This window comes from Perognathus longimembris, chromosome 20 (genome assembly GCF_023159225.1).
Source record: "Perognathus longimembris pacificus isolate PPM17 chromosome 20, ASM2315922v1, whole genome shotgun sequence".
NCBI classification, from domain to species: domain Eukaryota; kingdom Metazoa; phylum Chordata; class Mammalia; order Rodentia; family Heteromyidae; genus Perognathus; species Perognathus longimembris.
In genome coordinates, this window is record NC_063180.1 from 23,436,762 (window position 1) to 23,457,127 (window position 20,366).

Sequence of the window (20,366 nt, forward strand, 5' to 3'; positions counted from 1 at the left end):
CAAGCCCTTTTTCGGACTTCCGGACGCGGGCATGCTGGGAACGTTATATGCAAATGAGCGCGCGCGCGACACCCCCCCGCCCCTTCCACGCTGGGGCGGTTACCAACTCCATGCAGTGCGCAGGCGCGGGAAAGTTGAACTGAAAAAATAAAGTTTGTGCAATTTGAATAGAGACCGTGGCGGGGACTAAGATACCAGCGGCGGGGCCCCGGATCGGGTGAGTAAGCCGTCCCAGGAAGGGCTGAGGGAGGAAGGGGCTGGAATCCAGTCCCGCTGCTTCGGCGTCCGCTTCTCTAGGGTCCCCTGAACTCACGCCGGAGTTGGACAGTTGGAACTACATCTCCCAGCAGGCTGCGCGGCAAAGTAAGCTCGGCTCTAGGGGACTACTTGCCACGGAGCCTGCTAGGATTGGTAGTTCTCGATTCTCTGGGGCTTCAGCAGCTTGGCTTGCGCCTGCAGAAGCCTAAGCCAGAAGTACAAGTTTCCAACCATCTCCTCTGTGGATCCAAGAATCCAGACTCTTCCTTTCCCTGAATAAATCAGGCCTCATCCCCCCGCCCCGGCACCCCAAACCCCAACTTTTCTGCTGAGTCCGGGGACTTAAAAGTGCTTTGGGAACGCCTAAGTCCACCTCTTGGTTTAGGGACTGGACGTTTGGGCGCTAAGCCTCCTCCGTGATGAACCTTGGGTCTGTCCGTTCCCTTTGCCTCTCCCACAGGTACCTCCATGGCAGGCTCCGAAGAACTGGGGCTCCGGGAGGATACGCTGAAGGTCCTAGCTGCCTTTCTTAAGCGGGGCGACAGTGCCGGGTCCCCGGTTGCAACCTCGCCGCCGAGGTGAGAAGGGTGTTGTTCCGTTCCACTCACCGGGCCGGCGTTTGGGTGGACAGTCTAACTGTCTCTAACTGTCTAACAGTCTCCTGATCTCCGCCTCTCTCCTTTCTTCACGCCTCGCTCTAGCCCCTGACTTGGGGATTGCAAGTGCAAAGGGACTCTTGGCGAGGGATGGCTGGGGTCACTCTCTGAGGTTCCGCTTCCTCAGGATCCCTCACCAGGAGGAGCCAACAGACTTCCTGAGCCGCCTTCGAAGATGTCTTCCTTGTCCTCTGGGGAGAGGAGCCATTCTGCCTGAGTCCCCTCGACCTTGTTCCCTGCCCATCCAGCCCTGCTATGGTCCAAAGCCTGGTAAGAGATTTTTTCCCAGATTATTTACAAAAGCTGGCAGGGCCAGCAGGATAAGGTCCTAACTGGTTCATGATCATTTAGTCAGGGGTCTTCATCACCATCACCACCCTATCCTCTCACCTTCCACCCCAGATTTTATTTAGCCAGTCCTGGGGCTTGAACTCAGGGCCTGAGCACTGTCCTTGGCTTCTTTTTGCTCAAGGTTAGCACTCTAACACAGCGCCACTTCTGGCTTTTTCTATATGTGGTGCTGAGGAATCCAACCCAGGGCTTCATGCATGAAAGGCAAGCACTCTACCCCTAGGCCACATTCCCAGCCCTGCTCCCCAGATTTTTGTCAATTCTGTGCGTTACCTGGTGGGGGATTTGGCCTCTGCCTAGCTAGTTATTATCTCTAGCTAGTTATTATTGTTCCTGCCCCCTGGGGAGTCAGGCCTCTGTTGGTGGTAGCTACAATAACCTCAAAAGACAGGCAGAGACTTGGTTTCCATCACAACTCCCTTGCTAGTGCGTTGTAGGACTCTGGGAACAATCTAGTGTCTTCCTGGCATCTCTGTTTTTTTGTTTTTGTTTTTTTCTTCTAGTAGCAGGGCAGGAATGGAATAAGGAATCATTGGGCTTGATCCATGACAACCAGGTTTCCTCTCATAGGTGAACATGGATAGGCTAATAATGTCTTCCAGGTGTACTAGCATGACAAGGAATTTGCAGGTGGGGAGACGGCTGCTGTGATCAATTGATGATGTCTGCAATGGGAGAGGGCTAGGATGGTATTGGCAACAATGTCTTTTATTTGCCTTCTTTGGATAATAATCAGCCCTGAAATTCTCAGTTCAATTTAGAGACATAATAAAGTGGAAAAGGCCAAAGATTTGAGCATGTTTTAACAAGTTTTCTTACACAGCTGCACTTAACCCCGTTATCTATTGGAAACTGTGGCTATCTGGCAAGGTGGTTAGGAGAAAGAATTTATAAGTTTCCAATGTCCTGAAGACCAAGAGGCATTAACTCTTTTTTTTTTTTTTCTTTTCTTTTTTGTTGTTGGTTGTGAGGCTTGAACTCTGGGTCTGGGCGCTGTCTCTGAGCTCCTCAGCTCAAGGCTAGTGCTCTACCACATTGAACCACAGCACTACTTCCAGTTTTCTGGTGGTTAATTAGGGATAAGAGTCTCACAGACTTTCCTGCCCCAATTGGCTTTGAAAGGGGAACCTCAGATCTCAGCCTCCTCAATAGCTAGGAATTAAGGTGTGAGCCACAGGCACCCAGCTCGTTTTATTTTTGTGTGCCAATATTAGGGCTAGAACTCAAGGCCCGAAGCATCTCCTTAGCTATTTTGCTTAAAGCTAGCTCTCTACAACTTGAGCCACAGCTACACTTCTAGCTTCTTTGGTGGTTAATTGGAGCTAAGAATCTAATGGACTTTGCTACCTGGGCTGGCTTTGCATGAGCTGTGACCCTCAGACCTCAGATTCCTGAGTAAATGGGATTACAGGCGTGGGCCACTGGTGCCTGCCCTCCCCATGAACTCTTTTTTTTACTCCAGGCCCAGCCACTCCAGACTTTTATGCCCTGGTGGCCCAGCGGTTGGAACAGCTGGTTCAGGAGCAACTAAGATCTCCACCTAGTCCAGGTGAGGTGTGGAGGCGCTCTGGAAAAGGATGAAGGTCAGAAGGTAGTCAGGGCTTTGCCCCAGTCAAATTCTCTTCTGTCTTCAGAGTTACAGGGTCCCCCAGCTACAGAGAAGGAGGCCCTGCTGCGGAGGCTGGTTTGCTTGCTAGAGGAGGAGGCTGAAGTAATCAACCAGAAGGTGAGGCAGTGCCTCGCTCTATGCTTTACTGGGACTGGGACTTGTAAGGTGGTGGGATACTGAGATTAGAAGCTGGGCATGGTGATGAATGACTGTAATCCCTATACTAGAGAGGCTGAGACAGGATGATCTTGAGTTCAAGGCCAGCCTGGGGTATATAGCGAAATTCCCCAATCCCTAGAAAACTCCATTTCCTGCCAAATACATGTCAAACATCAAATATATGGTAGAGAGCAAAGTTGTTGGTTTTGGAGGTCAAAAATAGCCCCTGGGGTTAGGGACTAGAGGATCAGAATTTTAGACTGCAGCTAAAATGGGCCTGGGCTCTGATTGGTTACAGGAACTAGCCAGGGGCGGAGCTTAGCAACTCAAACATAAAGACACCTTTCTGAGAGCCATTTGGCCTTATGGTCTGCTTTATGATTGGCTGGTGTGATAGGTGGGCGGAGCTGAGTCTTAGCAACTGGGAGTAGCCTGAACTGGGAAGCCACACCCCCAGCCCTCTATTGGCTGGCTACTGGGTTGCCTGAATTCACCCATCTCTTGCCTTTGCATCCCACAGCTGGCCTCTGACCCCGTACTACACCGCAAGCTGGCCCGCCTGTCCATGGGATCCTTCTCCCGCCTAGTGGAGCTGTTCTCCAGCAGGGAGGGCAGTCCTCACCGGACAAGCACGTCCTTGCCATGCCCTGGGCCTCCACCACCTTCTCCGGAACCCTTGGCCCGCCTGGCCCTGGCCATGGAGCTGAGCCGGCGCGTGGCCCGGCTAGGGGGCACCCTGGCTGGACTCAGCGTGGAACATGTGCACAGCTTCGCACCCTGGATACAGGCCAACGGGGGCTGGGTGAGCCACCAAAGCTTCTCTCGGCCTCAGTTTACCCTACTGTAAATGTGATGGGGTGGTGGAGAGTGAGGCAAGGCTTAGGCCTCCTTACTGATCTCCGTGTTCCATTCATTCTCTCTGTGCTTCTTGAGCCAGGGCCATAGAGAGACCAGGCACTGCATCTTCCCGGCATAAACCACGGGTATATTCTGACTATTGTGAGGCAAACTAGTGACTACTTCGACCTGGGCCTCAGTTTCCTCATTTGCGAAGTAGAGAGAATGGTAATACTACTTAAAGGTTGTTGGGTAGCTGCCTGCTGGAATGTGATTTCCAGGGGAGCCTCCAGGCTGCTCCTGTTCCTTCTGGTATGTCCCCCAGTGGGGGCCTTCATGGCTCCCCTCTTTCTGTGTGTGTTCTGGGACTCAGGCTTGAACTTAGGCAGTCTTGTATCTTTCCCAGCCAAGGCTGGTAGTGTTCTACCACTTGAGCCATACCTTCGTTTTTGACTTTTTGCTGATTAATTAAGAGATAGTAGTTGCAAGGAATTTCCTGTCTGGCCTGGCTTTGAACCTCTATCCTCAGATCTTAGCCTGCTGAGATCTTACCCTCCAGCACTGTAAATCACAATTATAAACCAGGCATCAGTGTCTCATACTTGAATCCTAGCTATTCTACTTAGGAGACTGAGATCTGAGGACCAAAGTTTGAAGCCAGTCAGGGCAGACAGATTTTTCTAAAGATTCTTACCTCCAATTAAGTAAGGAAAAAGCTGAGCTGGAGGCATAGCTCAAGTGGTAGTATGCCAACCATGAGCAAAGAAGCCCAGAAAGAGCTGGGTGCTGGTGGCTTATGCCTATAATCCTAGCTACTTAGAGGAGGATGAGATCTGATGATCAGGTTTGTTGTTTTTTTTTTTTTTTTTGGCCAGTCCTGGGCCTTGGACTCAGGGCCTGAGCACTGTCCCTGGCTTCTTCCCGCTCAAGGCTAGCACTCTGCCACTTGAGCCACAGCGCCGCTTCTGGCCGTTTTCTGTATATGTGGTGCTGGGGAATCGAACCTAGGGCCTCGTGTATCCGAGGCAGGCACTCTTGCCACTAGGCTATATCCCCAGCCCCTGATGATCAGGTTTGAAGCCAGCCTGGGCAGGAAACTCTGTGAGGCTCTTATCTCCAATAAACTACTTAAAAAAGCAGGAAATGGCACTGTGGCTCAAGTGGTAGAGCATTCACTTGTGCAAAAGGTCAGAGTGCCCAGGCCCAGAATTCAAGGACCCAGGACTGGCAATTAAAAAAAGTGCACATGCATATATACACACACATTCACACACACACACACACACACACACACACGAGGCTGGAATAGGATTTTCACTTACTATTATTTTATTTTTGTTGATTGCCTTCCTGCCTCTGACATACAGCTGTGGGTCTCTTCCCGCTTACTGTCCTCTGCCATCTGATTGGTCTCCAGAGCACTGGCTGTGTGACCTTGGCAGCTGTCCCCCATCTCCCTAGCAACTAGCTCCTTCCCCCCTCCCCTCGGTCCACATGAGCAGCATCTGAAGTTTCCCTGCATTGTGCATCTGCGCAGGGCTTCTGTGAAAGGACTGTGCCTGCCCTGGGAATGTCACCATTGCTTCCCAGAGTGGCGGAAGCTAGGTGGGGGTTTCAGGAGCTGAGACACAAAGGGGCTACCAATGCGGAGGAGGAGGTGCAGCTAGACCCTGCCAGGCCTGTGGTCACCATGAGATTATGGCTGTGAGCTGCGGAGACCCAGAGCCAATTTCTGAGGTCATGGCGCCCCCTGGTGGCCCCAGATGAGTCAGCATAGAGCCACTACTCATGGCCACTAAAATGTCACTGCTCTCTTCTCTCTGGATATCGTGTCTGTCTTGTTGTCTTTGGGTCTCTGTCCCCTGTCCCTCTGGGCAGCCATGACTGGCCCTGTGAGCCTACTGATGGGCCTCTGGCCCTGTTCCTCCCCAGGAGGGCATCCTGGCCACCTCACCTGTGGACTTGACCTTGCCCTTGGACTGACATCTTCCTCAGAAGCTGCTAGAAGACTGGACCTCAGCTCCACCCTCCTTGCTTGCTGTGCCAAGCCCTCCTCTCCTTTCCACACAGGGCTGAGGGGGGCGTGGGGTTGGGGGTGGCTGCCCTCCCTGTTTGCCAAAAAAGATTGTGTTGGAAGAATGTTTCATATTTTCATATTAAAATGTTTTGAAAGTATTACTTCTTTCACACAAAACTGAAGTTTGGATTGTGTTTGTTTGTTTCCCTGTGGTGCAGGAAATGTTAGCCAGGGCCTCAAGCAGGCCAGGCTAAACAAACTGAAGTTCTACACCTAAGCCACCTGCCTTTATGGTCTTTTTTCCCCCTCCGATCTTATTTATAATATGTATAAACTCTTAGTTGCATGAGGGTGTTTCATTGTGACATTTCAAAAATGTATACAATGTGTCCCAACAATCTCTCCAGTTAGTGTCCCTTCTCCCCTCTTTGTAAGAGTTTCAAGAACTTTCATTATTCCATTTTCTCTTTTCTTTCTTTTTTTTTTTTTTAATTTTGTACCAGTCCTAGGGCTTGAACTCAGTGCCTGGGCACTGTCACTGAGCTGCTTTAGCTCAAGGCTAACACTACCACCTGAGTTACAGCACCACTTCTGGCTTTTTCTGTTTATGTGGTGTTGAGGACTTGAACCCAGGGCTTCATTCATGCTAGACAAGCACTCTACCACCAAGCCACATTCCCAGCCCCCTGTTCCATTTTCATGCAAGCAAATCTGCTACATGGATGGGGTTCATGCCCATTCGTGCTTTGACATACCCCTTCCTCCCATCAGTGCCACCATTCCCCCATTTGGGCCAAAGAGTTTTACTATGGTGTTGCAGACATGCCTGTCTTACAGTTCCAAGCCCTAACATTGTCACTGGAAAAGATTAGGTTTAGAGAGCTCTGGTTTACTAGTTTACTTTATTTATTTATTCACTTGTTTTCTTTTAGAGACAGTTACTATGTAGTTAAATCTGGCCTGGAATTTGTGATTCTGTTCCCTTCACCTCCCAATGGCTGGTATTATCAGTGCAATACCACATAAATTGATCTCTGAAGTGTGTGTGTGTGTGTGTGTGTGTGTGTGTGTGTGTACATGCCTAAACTGAAGAGGAATGTCTCACAGACTTTCCTTCCTGAGCTGACTTCAAACTGTGATCCTCAGATCTGAGCCTCCTGAGTAGCTAGGATGAACCACCAGTGCTGAGCTTTTTACTTATTTATTTTTATTCTTATTTATTCTTCTGGTATATACAGAACACAAGTTCCACTATGAGCTACACTCCCAGCCTTTCCTGGTCAGCTTCTTGCTGGGATTCCTTTGAGGCAGGGCCTTGCTGTACTACTCAAGCTGGCACTGTGATTCGGGGCTCAGTGACCCTCCTGCATCTGCATCCCTGGTGGTTGGAACTAATGACAGGTACCCATAGTCAAGGCATGAATTTGCTGTTACTGTGACTTACAAGCACAGAGCCAAATTGGTGGTGTGCCTAAGGGCAAAGCTGTGATGAATGTAGCAGAGAAAATACCTGTGCTTGCAGCTGGGCACTATGGTGCACAACTTGAATACAAGCAATTTGGGAACCAAGACTAGCCTAGGCTACACAGGGAAACCTTGTCTCAAGGAACTACAGGCTGGGGATGTGGCTTAGCGGTAGAGTGCTTGCCTAGCATGCATGAAGCTGTCAGTTCCATTCCTCAGCACCACATACACAGAAAAAGCTGGAAGTGGTGCTGTGGTGCAAGCAATAGAGCATGTGACTTGAACTCAGAGTCTCAGGGACAGAGCCCAGGCCCTGAGTTCAAGTCCTAGGACCAGCAAATAAAGAAAAAACAGCTGGGACCTGGTGGCTTATGTTAGGAAAATAGAGGAAAAAGGAAAGAAATTCAATCTTCCACAGGTGAGGACTGTTTGTGGAGATAGAGTGGTGAGGGGGTGAGTTTGGGATTAGGCTTATATGGGGTCTAAGTGGGTCTAGTGGGCTTTTTGATTGGGCCCACAATGGGCTGTTTACCGTTGGGCTTAGGTGACTTGCCCTGCACACCAAAGCAGGGCCACACATCCCTGGAGTACCTGTATGGTACCTGGATGTGCCTGGGACGATAGGGTGGGGGTCAGTTCTTCATATTCCATCTTTGGGTACATAGAAAGAATGGGTCTAGGGGAAAGAGGCAAGTCCTTCCTATAAGATCTTTGGATACATAAGAAGAATGGGTTGAGAGGGGAGCAACATAGAGCTAGGGTATTCCTATAATTTGAAACCCCAAAGTAGATTTAAAAATCTGAGGGACATCATTGTGGTCTTTTCTGGCTTCTTTCTGCTGACATGGGGACATCGAGGAGTCACTGGGGCTGGGGTCTTCAGGGTCCAGGTCTGCACTGGACAGGGCAGGGCGGTGTAAGCAAAGCCCCCATGGCCTGCAGTGCCTTGACTTGGTCCTAGGGGTCTAGGTGTTTGTTGCTGGGATGACTTGTCCCAGTTAGCATCTCTTTTTGTCAGTCACGGAGTTTGAACTCAGGGCCTAGCCACTGTCCCTGATCACTTCTGCTCAAGGCTAGTGCCCTAACCACTTGAGCCACAGTACAACTTCTGGCTTTTTCTATACATGTGGCGCTGAGGAGTTGAACCCAGGGCTTCATGTATACAAGGCAAGCACTCTAACACTAGGCCATATTCTCAGCACCTGCTCTACCACTTTTGAGTCACAGAGCCACTTAGAACATTTGGCTGGTTAATTAGAGATAAGTGTCTCTTCAGCCATGCTTCCAGTCTGGCTTTTTGCTAGTTAGTTGGGAGATGGAGTCACAGAGGGATTTTTGTACCTGGGTTGGCTTTGAACTGCGATCCTCAAATCAGAAGAGTCTTTGCCACAAAAACTTTTCTTTCTTTCTTTTCTTTTGGCCAGTCCTGGGCCTTGGACTCAGGGCTTCTTCCCGCTCAAGGCTAGCACTCTGCCACCTGAGCCACAGTGCCCCTTCTGGCTGTTTTCCATATATGTGGTGCTGGGTAATCGAACTGAGAGCTTCATGTGTAGGAGGCAAGCACTCTTGACACTAGGCCATATTCCCAGCCCCTCTTTCTTTCTTTCTTTCTTTCTTTCTTTCTTTCTTTCTTTCTTTCTTTCTTTCTTTCTTTCTTTCTTTCTTTTTAACCAATTAAAGCAATGAGATCAAATAAACAGAGGGAAAATGGCATTTGAGTTAAAAAGTGTTTATTTGAAGGACCTTGACATACTTAAGTGAACTTTGGTTTACACAAATAATTACTTTCATAGATGGGGCATAAAGAACAAGGTGCTAGTTTTCAGTGTATATCACAGCCAATTTACCAATGTAGTAAAAATACCAACTTTACTGAAGCTCTGTCTTTTAGGACATACTCATGCCATCTTCTACATACTTGAACTTTCTTTCTTTTTTTTTTGGCCAGTCCTGGGGCTTGGACTCAGGGCCTGAGCACTGTCCCTGGCTTCTTTTTGCTCAAGGCTAGCACTCTGCCACTTGAGCCACAGCGCCACTTCTGGCCGTTTTCTATATATGTGATGCTGAGGAATCGAACCCAGGGCTTCATGTATACGAGGGATGCACTCGACCACTAGGCCATATTCCCAGCCCCATCTTAAGACAATTCTTACTTTCTAAATCCTTTCTTAACCAGGAGAAACCACTTTTTATTTCCTCAATTCCCTTCCCAAGGCTTTCTTTACTAACTTCCCTCTTTGTTTACTGGTGTTCATCTCAACAATGAGGAGCAGAGCTGGCTCTCATTCAGGAGGCTGAGATCTGAGGATCGAGGTTCAAAGGCAGCCAGGGCAGGAAATTCTGTGAGACTCTTATCTCAATTAACCACCAGAAAACCAGAAGTGGCCCTGCGGCTCAGGTGGTAGAGCACTAGCCCAGAGCACAAAGAGGCTCAAGGACAGTGAGTTCAAGCCCCAGGAGCAGCCAAAAAAAAATAAAAGTCACATTGGGAAATCTTCAAGTCTAGCAGGAAAGCAGGTTACTAAGGCGGGCAGTTATGGGCCGGAAGGCCCCAACCCAGGACTCGCTCGGGGAATGAAGAGGACCCCACGTTTCCCTCGAGCTCAGCTTAGCTTAAATCAGAGCTTCCCAGGGAGGCTGCACGTGAGCTGCGGCTGTCTGACATTTAGGGGTTGAGCAGACAAAGGGAGGTGGGCGTTCCCAGCCGAGGGCGGGGCCTGGGAGAAGCCACGGCGCGTAAGGGGGGGCGGTGGGTCTTAAAAACTTGGGACAGTTGGATTAAGGGCTGGAGGCTAAATACAAGCCCGTCTTATTCCTCTTCCTGGCTTATTTCAGGACCCCAGAGAAATCCACCCTCTCTCTCCACCACTTAACGTTTGAGTTTATGCCCCATTAGATAAATAGACACTGTCGCCCTTGTTCCTCCTGGACGCCCCCTCCGGATGGAAGACTCCACCGAATGGACGATGACTGACAACTACCTCACACCAATCGCTGGTTCCTTTACCCTCTCCGTGCGCCAATGGCCCGTAGTCTTCTTAAGGCTAGCTTAGGGAGGGCCGGACCTAGGCTTCATAACGTCATCTTCTGCGAACCAATAGTAGCGATTCGGAGGCGGGTCGCTTTGATGATGGATTGCTCCGTTTCAAGGGACCCACTTAGCGCGGAGCCCGTCGGGAAGCTTTAAGGCGGAGCTGACGGGGAAAGAGGCGAGAACCTCTGTTTGCTTTTACCCAATCAGAAGACGGGTTTCTCGAGATAGACAGGCAGTTGTCCCCATCCCCGTCGACTCGAGGGGGCGGGGCTCTGTGGGCCAGACTGGGCGCCCCCTGACGTTTGATGGGCGTGTAAATCTTCCAATAGCTACATGACATTTTCAATCCGGCTGCTTCTATGGCCAATGAGAACTTCTGGCGGGGTTGAGGTGGGCGGGCCGTGGACCCTCCGGTATAAGGCGGTCCCGTGGGGGGGAGTGAAGAGAAAGGGGGGGGTCTCAGCCGCCGGAGGAGGAGTAGGTTCGGGTGAAGATGGCGGCAGCCGAGGCCGCGAACTGCATCATGGAGGTGAGCGCCTGGAGTGCCGCAGGGGGACCAGGCCGGCCTGGGCCGCTGGTTTTATGCCTCGGTAGTGGAGGGGGGTGGTATCCGAGTGGGTAAACTGGGGCTGAAAGCCCCCTCACCGCACCGATGATTCTTCGCCTCATGCTCTGGGTCCGTGGATACCATCAGAGAGGGGTTCCTGGCGATTCGGGGCCGTGGGCACCCGGGCGAGACGAGGGTCCTACCCCCCTCCCACGTGGAGGAGGTCTGGGGGCGCTTCCGGCCGGGCCCCCACGTGGCCGCGGCGCGGTGGGTGGGGAGGGGGTGTGACGATCTTCGTGGCCCGGCGGGCTCCACGTGCGGGACAAAGGCCCCGCCCCCGATCGGGGGAGGGGCGCCGGGGGCGGGAGGAGGCCCCGACCCTCCCTCTTAGACTCCCCCAGCCCTCTCCTGGGGAGGGGGATCGGGAGGCTCTCCGTGGGCAGGATTTACCTGGTGCCCCACGACGTGGGGGGGGGGGGCTCTCGTAGGAGAGGCATTGCTTCTGGGCCCTCGCAAACCCTCTCTCTGGGTCTGGGGGCGTCTGCTGGGGCACGGGTCCGGGTTTCAGCCACTCTTGAGTTGGGGATGGGAAGCAAACAAAGATTTGGTCGGTCCTCTTCCTTTTCCTTTCTTGCGTCTGGATTCTTCCCCAGCCAGGGCTTTAGCAGCTGGTGGTTGGGGGGCGCACCTGCCCTGGTGACCTCCCTTTGGGTAGTGGGATCCATTCCAGTAAGGCGCCGTGCACCCCCTTGTGGCCACTTTGGGGCGTGTGGGAGGGGCATCTTTTTCATGGGGCGTGGCCCAAAGCCCACCTCCCCATTGGAGCCCACTGCAGTGGGCTGGGAAGCTGGGAAGGAGTAGTCGTGGGCAAAATAGTAATAAGCCCTGTAGCCCTTCCCTCCCCCCCAGCATCTGTGAAGGTGGGACATGATCCAACCACCCCTTTCCTGGAGGGTGTCTGGTGCGCAGCCGCGTGGGGGAGGTTCCGCTCTTGGGCTTCAAACTCTCCTGGGATGGAGTTGTCTGATGGAATCCGAGGTGTTCAGGAATGGGCCCCCTTGGGAAATCCTCTCGCCTGCCACCTAGTTCCAGGCCACTTCTCATTGACCTGGGAGAAGTGGAGGGAAGGGGGTTGGTGCCCAGTGGGGCCATCATGACTTGTGGCTTGATCTGGTGAAACCAGCTGGTGACAGTGAAGGAGATACAGCCCTGTCCTAACATGCATTGTCTGGAAGGGGAGGTCAGCTGTCCCTCTTGAGGTCACTGCATTGAGTCTCTCCACACCTCCCCTCCATTTCCCTTGGCTCCCCTGAACCAGGGGAGAGGGGCTCTGATCCCCTCCCTCCTGTCCCCCAGGATTCTTTTGAATTCTCATTGCTCAGAAGCTTCAGAGACTGGTCGCATTGTCCCCCTGGGAAACGGCCCTCCTAAGAGGGAGGGGGGAGTGAGGCAGGAGGACAGTGCTAGTGAGTTGGTTGTGATTTCTGAACGCAAAGCAAGAGCTGATGATGGGGTCTCTGCTGTGGTGGGGGTGCTTGCTATACCTCTTCTCTGAAATCCTTTCAGAAGGGGAGGTGACAGATGTTTTGTGCAAATTCCCTGCCAGCTCCCTTTCTCCAGCTATTCGTGGCACCCTAAGGCAGGGGTGTGTGTGGCAGGAAGTGTCATCTAATCTGAGGGGATTAGGTGGTGAGGGGGGAGTGACAGCTGGCTATGCCCTTGTGCCCGATGGGATGCCAGCTCCTCTGGTCTGGATGGGGGAGGTGTGTGCGGTCAGCCGCCTGGCCAGGGAAGGGTACCATGAGGGTGGGCCGCCATCTCTCCAGCCACAGCTGGGACAGGAGACCCTTTGACTTTTCCTCCATCTCTTCCATCCCCTCCTGAAACAGAGGCCCTCCTCAATGCTTGCTCCTTCTATCACAGCTCCCCACCAAGGAAAGCCACTGTCCCCAACAGCCGGGTCCCCTGGGCCGGCCCTCCCAGCTGCTCCCATTAGCTAATCCTTTCTCCCTGTTACTCTCTCCTAGAATTTTGTAGCCACCTTGGCTAATGGGATGAGCCTCCAGCCGCCTCTTGAAGAAGTAAATATCCTTTTGTGAGACCCCCCCATTCCCTCTCCACCTCCACAAATCTCATCACACACCTGGCCCCTCCATTAGTCTAACCACGATCCCTCTTGCTTCAAGCCGATTTACCCTATGGCCCTTCCAACACTCAGTGCAGTCCCCCCAAGTTTCTGGCCCCTGCTGGCCTCTCCCCGTTCCCCCCCCCCCGTCCCCCATCCCCCAGACTGTGGCTACTTCCTTAACTCCATCTCCAGCCCTCCTTTCCCCTTCCCTGTGTCTGCCCCAGCTCTGCCTTCCCCTCCCCTCCCCAGCTGTGGGCTGAGCTAGAGACGGGGGCAGAGAGACTGGAGAGATGGTAGGCGTGGCTGAGGTATTGGTGCTGCCCTGGACGGCGCTCTGGGGTGGGTCTTGGAAGTGGAAAATGGGGTTGTTAGACTTAGGGGGAGGAAAGATGGCGACTGGGGCTGTAGGATCGCCCTGCCCTGACTTTGGCGGGTGGTTTCTATACTCCTCTTGAGGGTGAGATAGGCACCTGGAGGCTTAAGATCTGGCTCTGGGGGAGCCCACCCAGATTTGACCCATGCTCGCCTCCGCCCCCTGCCAGGTATCCTGTGGCCAGGCGGAAAGCAGTGAGAAGCCCAATGCGGAGGACATGACGTCCAAAGACTACTACTTTGACTCCTATGCCCACTTCGGCATCCACGAGGTGAGTGGGCTAATGGATCTTGAGGGGCTTCCGCAGCAGGAGGGGTGGACGTTAATCCTCCACCCACGCCACGCACGCGCACTGCTGCCCCTGGCAGCCCGCAGCCCCTCCACTGCGCCTGCGAGTCCTGCACCCCGGGTCCCTGGCCCAGCGTTGCCTTGGAGACCGAGGTTGGCCTGGTACTCTCCTCCAGCCCTCTCCTCGGCAGGGCTGGAGACGCATGCGCAGCAGAGACCTTAATGGGCGGTCAGGGCTGTGGGTGTCTGCTGCCCTCTAGTGGCCGGCAGTGGGATCGCGTTCCAGCCGCTCAGGCCCTAGGGAACAGCTTTTGCACATTTAATCGGGCCCCTGCACCTTGAGTATACAATTTAGACAATGAGTTACGGAGGGCTACATTCTTACCCTTTTTTTCTTTTCTTTTTTTCCCTACCAGTCTTGGGACTTGAACTCAGGGCCTGAGCACTGTCCCTGGCTTCCTTTTGCTCAAGGCTAGCACTCTGCCACTTGAGCCACAGCGCCACCTCTGGCTTTTTTTTTTATATGTGGTGCTGAGGAATCGAACCAGAGCTTCATGTATGTGAGGCAAGAAGCACTACCACTAAGCCATATTCCCAGCCCTCTCAACGCTTTTTTCTTTAAAAATTTTTAATATCTTCAAATGTTTCTATAAGGGCATTACAATTTAACATGTCTGGTACATCTTGATGAGCATTGTCCCTCCCCCGACTCCCAGGCTTTCAAATTTATTTATTTTAAATTTTTGAGGCGAAGTCTCATTATGTAGCCCAAACTGACCTTAAAGTCATGACCCTTCTGAGTGAAAGGATTATCGGTGTGTGCCACCAAACCAGGTTGTCCAGGGGCTTTGAAAGCCTAGGATCAAGGTCTAACATGAGAGTTTGGATAGAGCCCTACCCACCATGAGGCTGTTGGAGGCCAGGTAGCCCATTTTCCAGCTGGGGACTGGAGCCCCTCATTCCCGGTGTCTCTTCCAGGAGATGTTGAAGGACGAGGTTCGCACCCTCACCTACCGCAACTCCATGTTTCACAACCGGCACCTGTTCAAAGACAAGGTGGTGCTGGATGTGGGCTCGGGCACAGGGATTCTCTGCATGTTTGCCGCCAAGGCAGGGGCTCGGAAGGTCATTGGGGTGAGTCTCTGGGGGGCTGCAGATGTGGGGAGGGGACCCATGGGACTTTGTGAGTGGGTGGAGGAGGCTGGGGGGTGCCCTGGATGGGCCCAGGGGGCTCTCACACTCCCTTCTTCCTGGGCTCTCAGATCGAATGTTCCAGTATCTCTGATTATGCCGTGAAGATTGTCAAAGCCAACAAGTTAGACCATGGTGAGCCCAGGAGGAGGATGCATTGGTGGGGTGGGGTGGGGTGGGGTGGGGTTATAGGCATGCCTGCCTGCACTGTGTTTTATGCAGTTTCCTGTCGGCGGGAGCTTTAGCAGCTCCATCCCCAGGCCCATACTGTCAGGGCAGCCGCCCCACCACTTGAGCCACTCCCAGCTTCCCACACTCCTTGTGTAGCTAGGGTGATAGGCGTATTGGTGATTGAGATGGCGTCTCAAGTTGCTGCTGTGGCTGGTCCCAAGCCACAATCCTCCTCCTCTCTGGCTCCTGAGTAGCGAGTAGCGGGGCTTGCAGGCGGGAGCCCCTCCCCTGGGCTCTTTTTACAGAGCATTGGAATGAGCCCTCAAGTGTCCATTGCTCAGCTCTCAGTAGTCTCTGCATTTGAAGCGAATTCCCACGGAAATATTTTCCCTGTAAGTCTTTCTGTGTACATCTCTACACGAGGCCCGTCCCTGGCCCTGCCAGGCAAAACATTTGAAAACAAGACTGTGTCTATTACATCAAGTCCAGTAACCAGAAAACTTTTTTGTGTGTGGGACAAGGCTGGGATTCAGGTCAGGGCATGGAGTTGAAAGGTCTAGAGTGGCCAAGTATGGAGATGTACGCCCGCAATCCCAGCACTGAGGAGGCAGAGGCAGGAGGATCTCTGGTTGAGGATGTGGCTGGAAGATGTCTCAAAGCCACCCTGTCCCTGTGTGTGTGCTCCCCCCCCCCCCCGTGGGTCCCAGGCTGTAGGCACGGGGCGAGTGGCCTGGCCCTCCAGCCAGCTGAGCTGACGCCACCACCCCGTGCCTGCACTGTCCCTGCAGTGGTGACCATCATCAAGGGCAAGGTGGAGGAGGTGGAGCTGCCTGTGGAGAAGGTGGACATAATCATCAGCGAGTGGATGGGCTACTGCCTCTTCTACGAATCCATGCTCAACACCGTGCTCTACGCTCGAGACAAGTGGCTGGTGAGTGGGGGAGGGGTGGGGTCGGGACACGTAGGAGGGGGCCCCCAGCCCGAGTACTGTGTGCCTGAGCCCTGACTACATGTGTGAGGAGAGGCCAGCAGCCCAGCCAGGTGTACAGGGTCCCATGAGCTACAAGAGCTGGGTGTATGTGCCAGGTGGTAGGAAGAGGATACAACGTGGACTGGCCATTCATGATACAATGTAGGCAGTGGAGAGGGGCCCCCTGGTTTTGATACACTGTAGACACTGTGTAGACAGGGCCATCCTCAGGATGGATTACAGAGTGGCCCCAGAGCTGGGTTAAAGCACCTTGGTGGAGAGCCAGTGCTCAGCCCTTGGCTTTACTGGAGAGGCCCTAGGCAGGGCAATGGTGGGCAACATTGCCAAGGTCACCCTTCATGCCTCACACAATCTCTCCTCCAGGCCCCTGATGGGCTCATCTTCCCAGACCGGGCCACCCTGTACGTGACGGCCATCGAGGATCGGCAGTACAAAGACTACAAAATCCACTGTGAGTGAAGGGCTTCTGGGATGGGGGGAGGGGTGTTTACACAGGACATGGGCGGCTGGGCTCACCCACCTCTGCCTTCCCCTAGGGTGGGAAAACGTGTATGGCTTCGACATGTCCTGCATCAAAGACGTGGCCATCAAGGAGCCCCTGGTGGATGTCGTGGACCCTAAGCAGCTGGTCACCAACGCCTGCCTCATAAAGGTAACGGCACAGGGTCCTCAGGGTTGGCAGCAAAGGGCTCCCCATCGCCCAGCCTGTGTTGGCCTGGGAGCTCTGGGGGCTCCTGAATGGAGCCCTAGATGGAGAGACGGCCCATGGAGCTCAACTATGGGGCAGTGCCATGCAGCAAGCAGCAGGAGAGGGCAGCCCAGAGGTGGGCAGAGCCCTCCGGCAGCCAGCCTGGAGAACACCAGGGTCACAAGGTTTGAGGGAGGGGTTGACATGATCTGACAGTTACCGGCTTAAAGTTGTCCTATGGGCTGATGAAAACAGGGCTGGGAGCAGGGTGTGGGGGTGTATGCCTGTAATCCCAGCTACTCAGCAGGCAGAGATCTGATGATTACAGTTTATAGCCAGCCCTCGCAGGATAGTCCATGAGATTTTGTTTTTTCCCTGCCAGTCCTGGGCCTTGGACTCAGGGCCTGAGCACTGTCCCTGGCTTCTTTTTGCTCAAGGCTAGCACTCTACCACTTGAGCCACAGCACCACTTCTGACTTTTTCTGGTTGTGTGGTGCTGAGGAATCGAATCCAGAGCTTCATGCATGCAAGGCAAGCACTGTACCGCTAAGCCACACTCCCAGCCTCCATGAGATTTTTTTTTTTTTTTTTGGCCAGTCCTGGGCCTTGGACTCAGGGCCTGAGCACTGTCCCTGGCTTCCTTTTGCTCAAGGCTAGTACTCTGCCACTTGAGCCACAGCGCCACTTCTGGCCGTTTTCTGTATATGTGGTGCTGGGGAATTGAACCCAGGGCCTCATGTATACGAGGCAAGCACTCTTGCCACTAGGCCATATCCCCAGCCCCTCCATGAGATTTTTATCCCCAATGAAATGTCAAAAACACAGAAGTGGAGCTGTGGTTCAAGTCGTAGAGCACCAGCCTTGAGTTGAAAAGCCCAGGGACAGCACACCAGGCGGTGGCAAGCAAAGTCCTTGGTGTGCTGCCATCAGATTGGATGCCGGAAGGATACGGGGAAACAGGCACTGCCCCTTGGCAGGGGTGGGGCCAGCAAGGAGCTCTGAGCAGGCATGGGGGCCCTGCCCCTGTCCTCCCACAGGAGGTCGACATCTACACGGTCAAGGTGGAAGACCTGACCTTCACCTCACCCTTCTGCCTGCAAGTGAAGCGCAATGACTACGTGCACGCCCTGGTGGCCTACTTCAACATCGAGTTTACCCGCTGCCACAAGAGGACCGGCTTTTCCACCAGTGAGGCCTGCCGCGGGCAGTGGGCACTCCTGGGGCTGGGATTTAGCCGGGGGCACCAGTGACCCATGTCCCAGCCCATGCACCTAAGAGCATGAAGCTGTTCCCGTGTCTTGAGTGTTCCATGCCTCAGTTTCCTCACCCACAGAACATAGCCAGTGATCCCCAGGTCCCAAGCCTGATTCAGACAGGGAACATAGCCTGCTGTTTTGGGGTGGGTGTCCGGCCGAAGCCATGGCTCCAGGTGGGCAGGGGTGGCTGGCGGGCATCTGACCTGCTCGGTCCCCAGGCCCGGAGTCCCCGTACACACACTGGAAGCAGACGGTCTTTTACATGGAGGATTACCTGACCGTGAAGACGGGCGAGGAGATCTTTGGCACCATCGGGATGCGGCCCAACGCCAAGAACAACGTGAGGCTGGGGGAGCAGGGCTGGGGAGGGGGCTGCACCCAGGAGTCCCAGCCTTGATCAGACTGAAGCCATGATACCCCATTGCCAGCAAGGGAGCTAATTAACCAGCAAGAAGTCAGACGTGGAGCTGTGGCTCAAATGGTAGTTGGGGAGGGCTTGTGTTAAAGCCTCTTAAAAGAAAAACATGCAGGAGGTGGTCCCTCCCATCCAGCTGGACTAAGGGTTCGCATGACCGGGGTCTAGAGGCTTAGCTTGCCACCCCCAGTCCAAGTGGCTCAGGGCAGGGATCTTTTCTTTCTGGCTTTTCCCTTTTCCTCCTGCACCTGCTGGCTAGTGTTGCCTTCTGCCGGGGCTCTGCAGGGGACAGGAGGATGCCACAATGGGGAGCCCCACTGTGGGGCTGAGATGCTGAGGTGACAGGACAGAGATCTGGAGCCACGGTTGAGGGGAGTTGCCTGGGCTAGAGACACTGGGCAGGCAACCCAGCATGGAGCAGCCCCAGGTGTCCTTGAGCCACTTGGCACTGCCTACTGGGCAGGCGATTCCATTGCCCAGGGCAGATGCCCAGGCTAAAGAGTACATACTCCACCATGGAGAGGAGGCTGGGAGGAGGGAAGTGGGGGCTGTTGCTGTACCCTAAAGATGGATGTATTTGAGAGCCCATTTTCCTTATAGAAAAAAAGAAAGGTCAAGGGGCTGGGAATATGGCCTAGTGGTAAAGTGCTTGCCTCATATACATGAAGCCCTGGGTTCGATTCCTCAACACCACATATATAGAAAAAGCCAGAAGTGGTACTGTGGCTCAAGTGGTAGAGTGCTAGCCTTGAGCAAAAAGAAGCCAGGGACAGTGCTCAGGCCCTGAGTCCAAGCCCCAGGACTGGCCAAAAAAAAGGGGGGGGGGGAGGTCAAAAGTTTGAGGCCAAGCAAGGTGTTGGTGGCTCACCCCTGTAATCGTAACTACTCATGTGGCTGGGATCTGAAGCAGATCACAGTTCAAAGCCAACCCTGGCAGGAAGTCTTATGTATGAAACTGCAGTGAACCACCAGAAAAATCAGGAGTGGTGCTGTGGCTCAGAGTGGTAGAGTGCCTGCCTTGAGTGAAAGAGCTCAGGGACAGCACCCAGGCCCCAAGTTCAAGCCCCACAACTGTCCCAAAAAAAGTTTGAGGCCAGTTTGGGATGCATTTCAAGAATGTGAAAAAAAAAATGGCAGTTTGAGATCTTTTGCTGAGGGGGGAAATCTGGCCCTTGCCCTTCCGTGTGGCTGGTTCTGCGACCCTTCCCATCCTCACACTGCCCTCTCCCCACAGCGCGACCTGGACTTCACCATTGACCTGGACTTCAAGGGCCAACTGTGTGAGCTGTCCTGCTCCACTGACTACCGGATGCGCTGAGCCGGAAACCACCACCCACCTTCTCCCCCGCCCCGCCTGCCACGGACCCCACAGGGGTCTCGGCTGTGCGTCCACAGGTGGCACCCTAGGTGGTGTCCCCTTTTCCTCTCCCTCCCACAGAAGGGGGTCTTAGGGGCCTGGGATGGGGGGATGGGGAGGGCACATCGTGACTGTGTTTTTTCATAACTTATGTTTTTATATGGTTGCATTTACGCCAATAAATCCTCAGCTGTGGCCCAGCATGGTTTCCTGGGTACAAAGTGGGCGAGGGTTTTCTCTGCACACACTAAGGTGTGGCTGGTCAGGGGGCCAGGGAATAAAGCTTCAAGGAGACCCCACACACTGAAGGTCCAAACCACTGGATACGTACGGAGCAGGGATCCGGATTTGAACCCTGCTCATCTGACATCATTTGTGCCTTCTACACATTTGTCCTCAGATTTCTGTACCTGGGGAGTGGGTTCAGGCCCTGGGTGCCAGCATTATGGGGGAGGGAGGTGTGCATCCCATCATCACTCCACGAGACCCCACCTGCAGGTAAGGCTAGTGTCAGCCTGGGAGAGGAGGAGCCCAGGAGTATTGTGTGCCCCTCACCTGGCATGGATTTGCGCAGTT

The 20,366-nt window shown here is 53.6% G+C and overlaps 2 protein-coding genes across 6 annotated transcripts; both read left to right on the forward strand.

Annotated features, from left to right (window-relative positions):
• Positions 1 to 81: 81 nt before the first annotated feature.
• Positions 82 to 5,960, forward strand: Bcl2l12 (BCL2 like 12). Of its 2 annotated transcripts, none has more exons than XM_048329832.1 (7): positions 82 to 217; positions 269 to 831; positions 1,040 to 1,184; positions 2,728 to 2,814; positions 2,900 to 2,991; positions 3,554 to 3,835; positions 5,803 to 5,960. In XM_048329832.1, exons 2-7 carry the CDS (start codon positions 727 to 729, stop codon positions 5,851 to 5,853), a joined length of 762 nt encoding a protein of 253 aa, XP_048185789.1. In that variant the 5' UTR covers positions 82 to 217; positions 269 to 726; the 3' UTR covers positions 5,854 to 5,960. The 2 variants fall into 2 exon arrangements, with proteins under 2 accessions (XP_048185789.1, XP_048185788.1); XM_048329831.1 differs by having other exon boundaries at positions 719 to 831.
• A 4,864-nt stretch (positions 5,961 to 10,824) lies between these two features.
• Positions 10,825 to 19,985, forward strand: Prmt1 (protein arginine methyltransferase 1). 4 transcript variants are annotated; one of them, XM_048329284.1, is made up of 11 exons: positions 10,825 to 10,914; positions 12,960 to 13,013; positions 13,603 to 13,704; positions 14,700 to 14,855; positions 14,984 to 15,047; positions 15,872 to 16,014; positions 16,438 to 16,525; positions 16,611 to 16,726; positions 17,800 to 17,950; positions 18,237 to 18,358; positions 19,668 to 19,985. In XM_048329284.1, exons 1-11 carry the CDS (start codon positions 10,879 to 10,881, stop codon positions 19,749 to 19,751), a joined length of 1,116 nt encoding a protein of 371 aa, XP_048185241.1. In that variant the 5' UTR covers positions 10,825 to 10,878; the 3' UTR covers positions 19,752 to 19,985. The 4 variants fall into 4 exon arrangements, with proteins under 4 accessions (XP_048185241.1, XP_048185242.1, XP_048185243.1 ...); XM_048329285.1 differs by lacking the exon at positions 12,960 to 13,013; XM_048329286.1 differs by lacking the exons at positions 10,825 to 10,914; positions 12,960 to 13,013 and adding an exon at positions 13,253 to 13,368.
• Positions 19,986 to 20,366: the final 381 nt, after the last annotated feature.

What these genes read in the sequence shown, in the direction of transcription:
- Bcl2l12 (XM_048329832.1), top strand. Translation starts at nt 727, where the DNA reads ATGGCAGGCTCCGAAGAACTGGGGCTCCGGGAGGATACGCTGAAGGTC. An exon ending in CCCCGGTTGCAACCTCGCCG is followed by an intron (nt 832 to 1,039) that starts CCGAGGTGAGAA and finishes TTCCGCTTCCTC; the next exon opens with AGGATCCCTCACCAGGAGGA. An exon ending in CTGCTATGGTCCAAAGCCTG is followed by an intron (nt 1,185 to 2,727) that starts GTAAGAGATTTT and finishes TTTTTACTCCAG; the next exon opens with GCCCAGCCACTCCAGACTTT.
- Prmt1 (XM_048329284.1), top strand. Translation starts at nt 10,879, where the DNA reads ATGGCGGCAGCCGAGGCCGCGAACTGCATCATGGAG. An exon ending in CCCACTTCGGCATCCACGAG is followed by an intron (nt 13,705 to 14,699) that starts GTGAGTGGGCTA and finishes TGTCTCTTCCAG; the next exon opens with GAGATGTTGAAGGACGAGGT. An exon ending in GGGCTCGGAAGGTCATTGGG is followed by an intron (nt 14,856 to 14,983) that starts GTGAGTCTCTGG and finishes CTGGGCTCTCAG; the next exon opens with ATCGAATGTTCCAGTATCTC.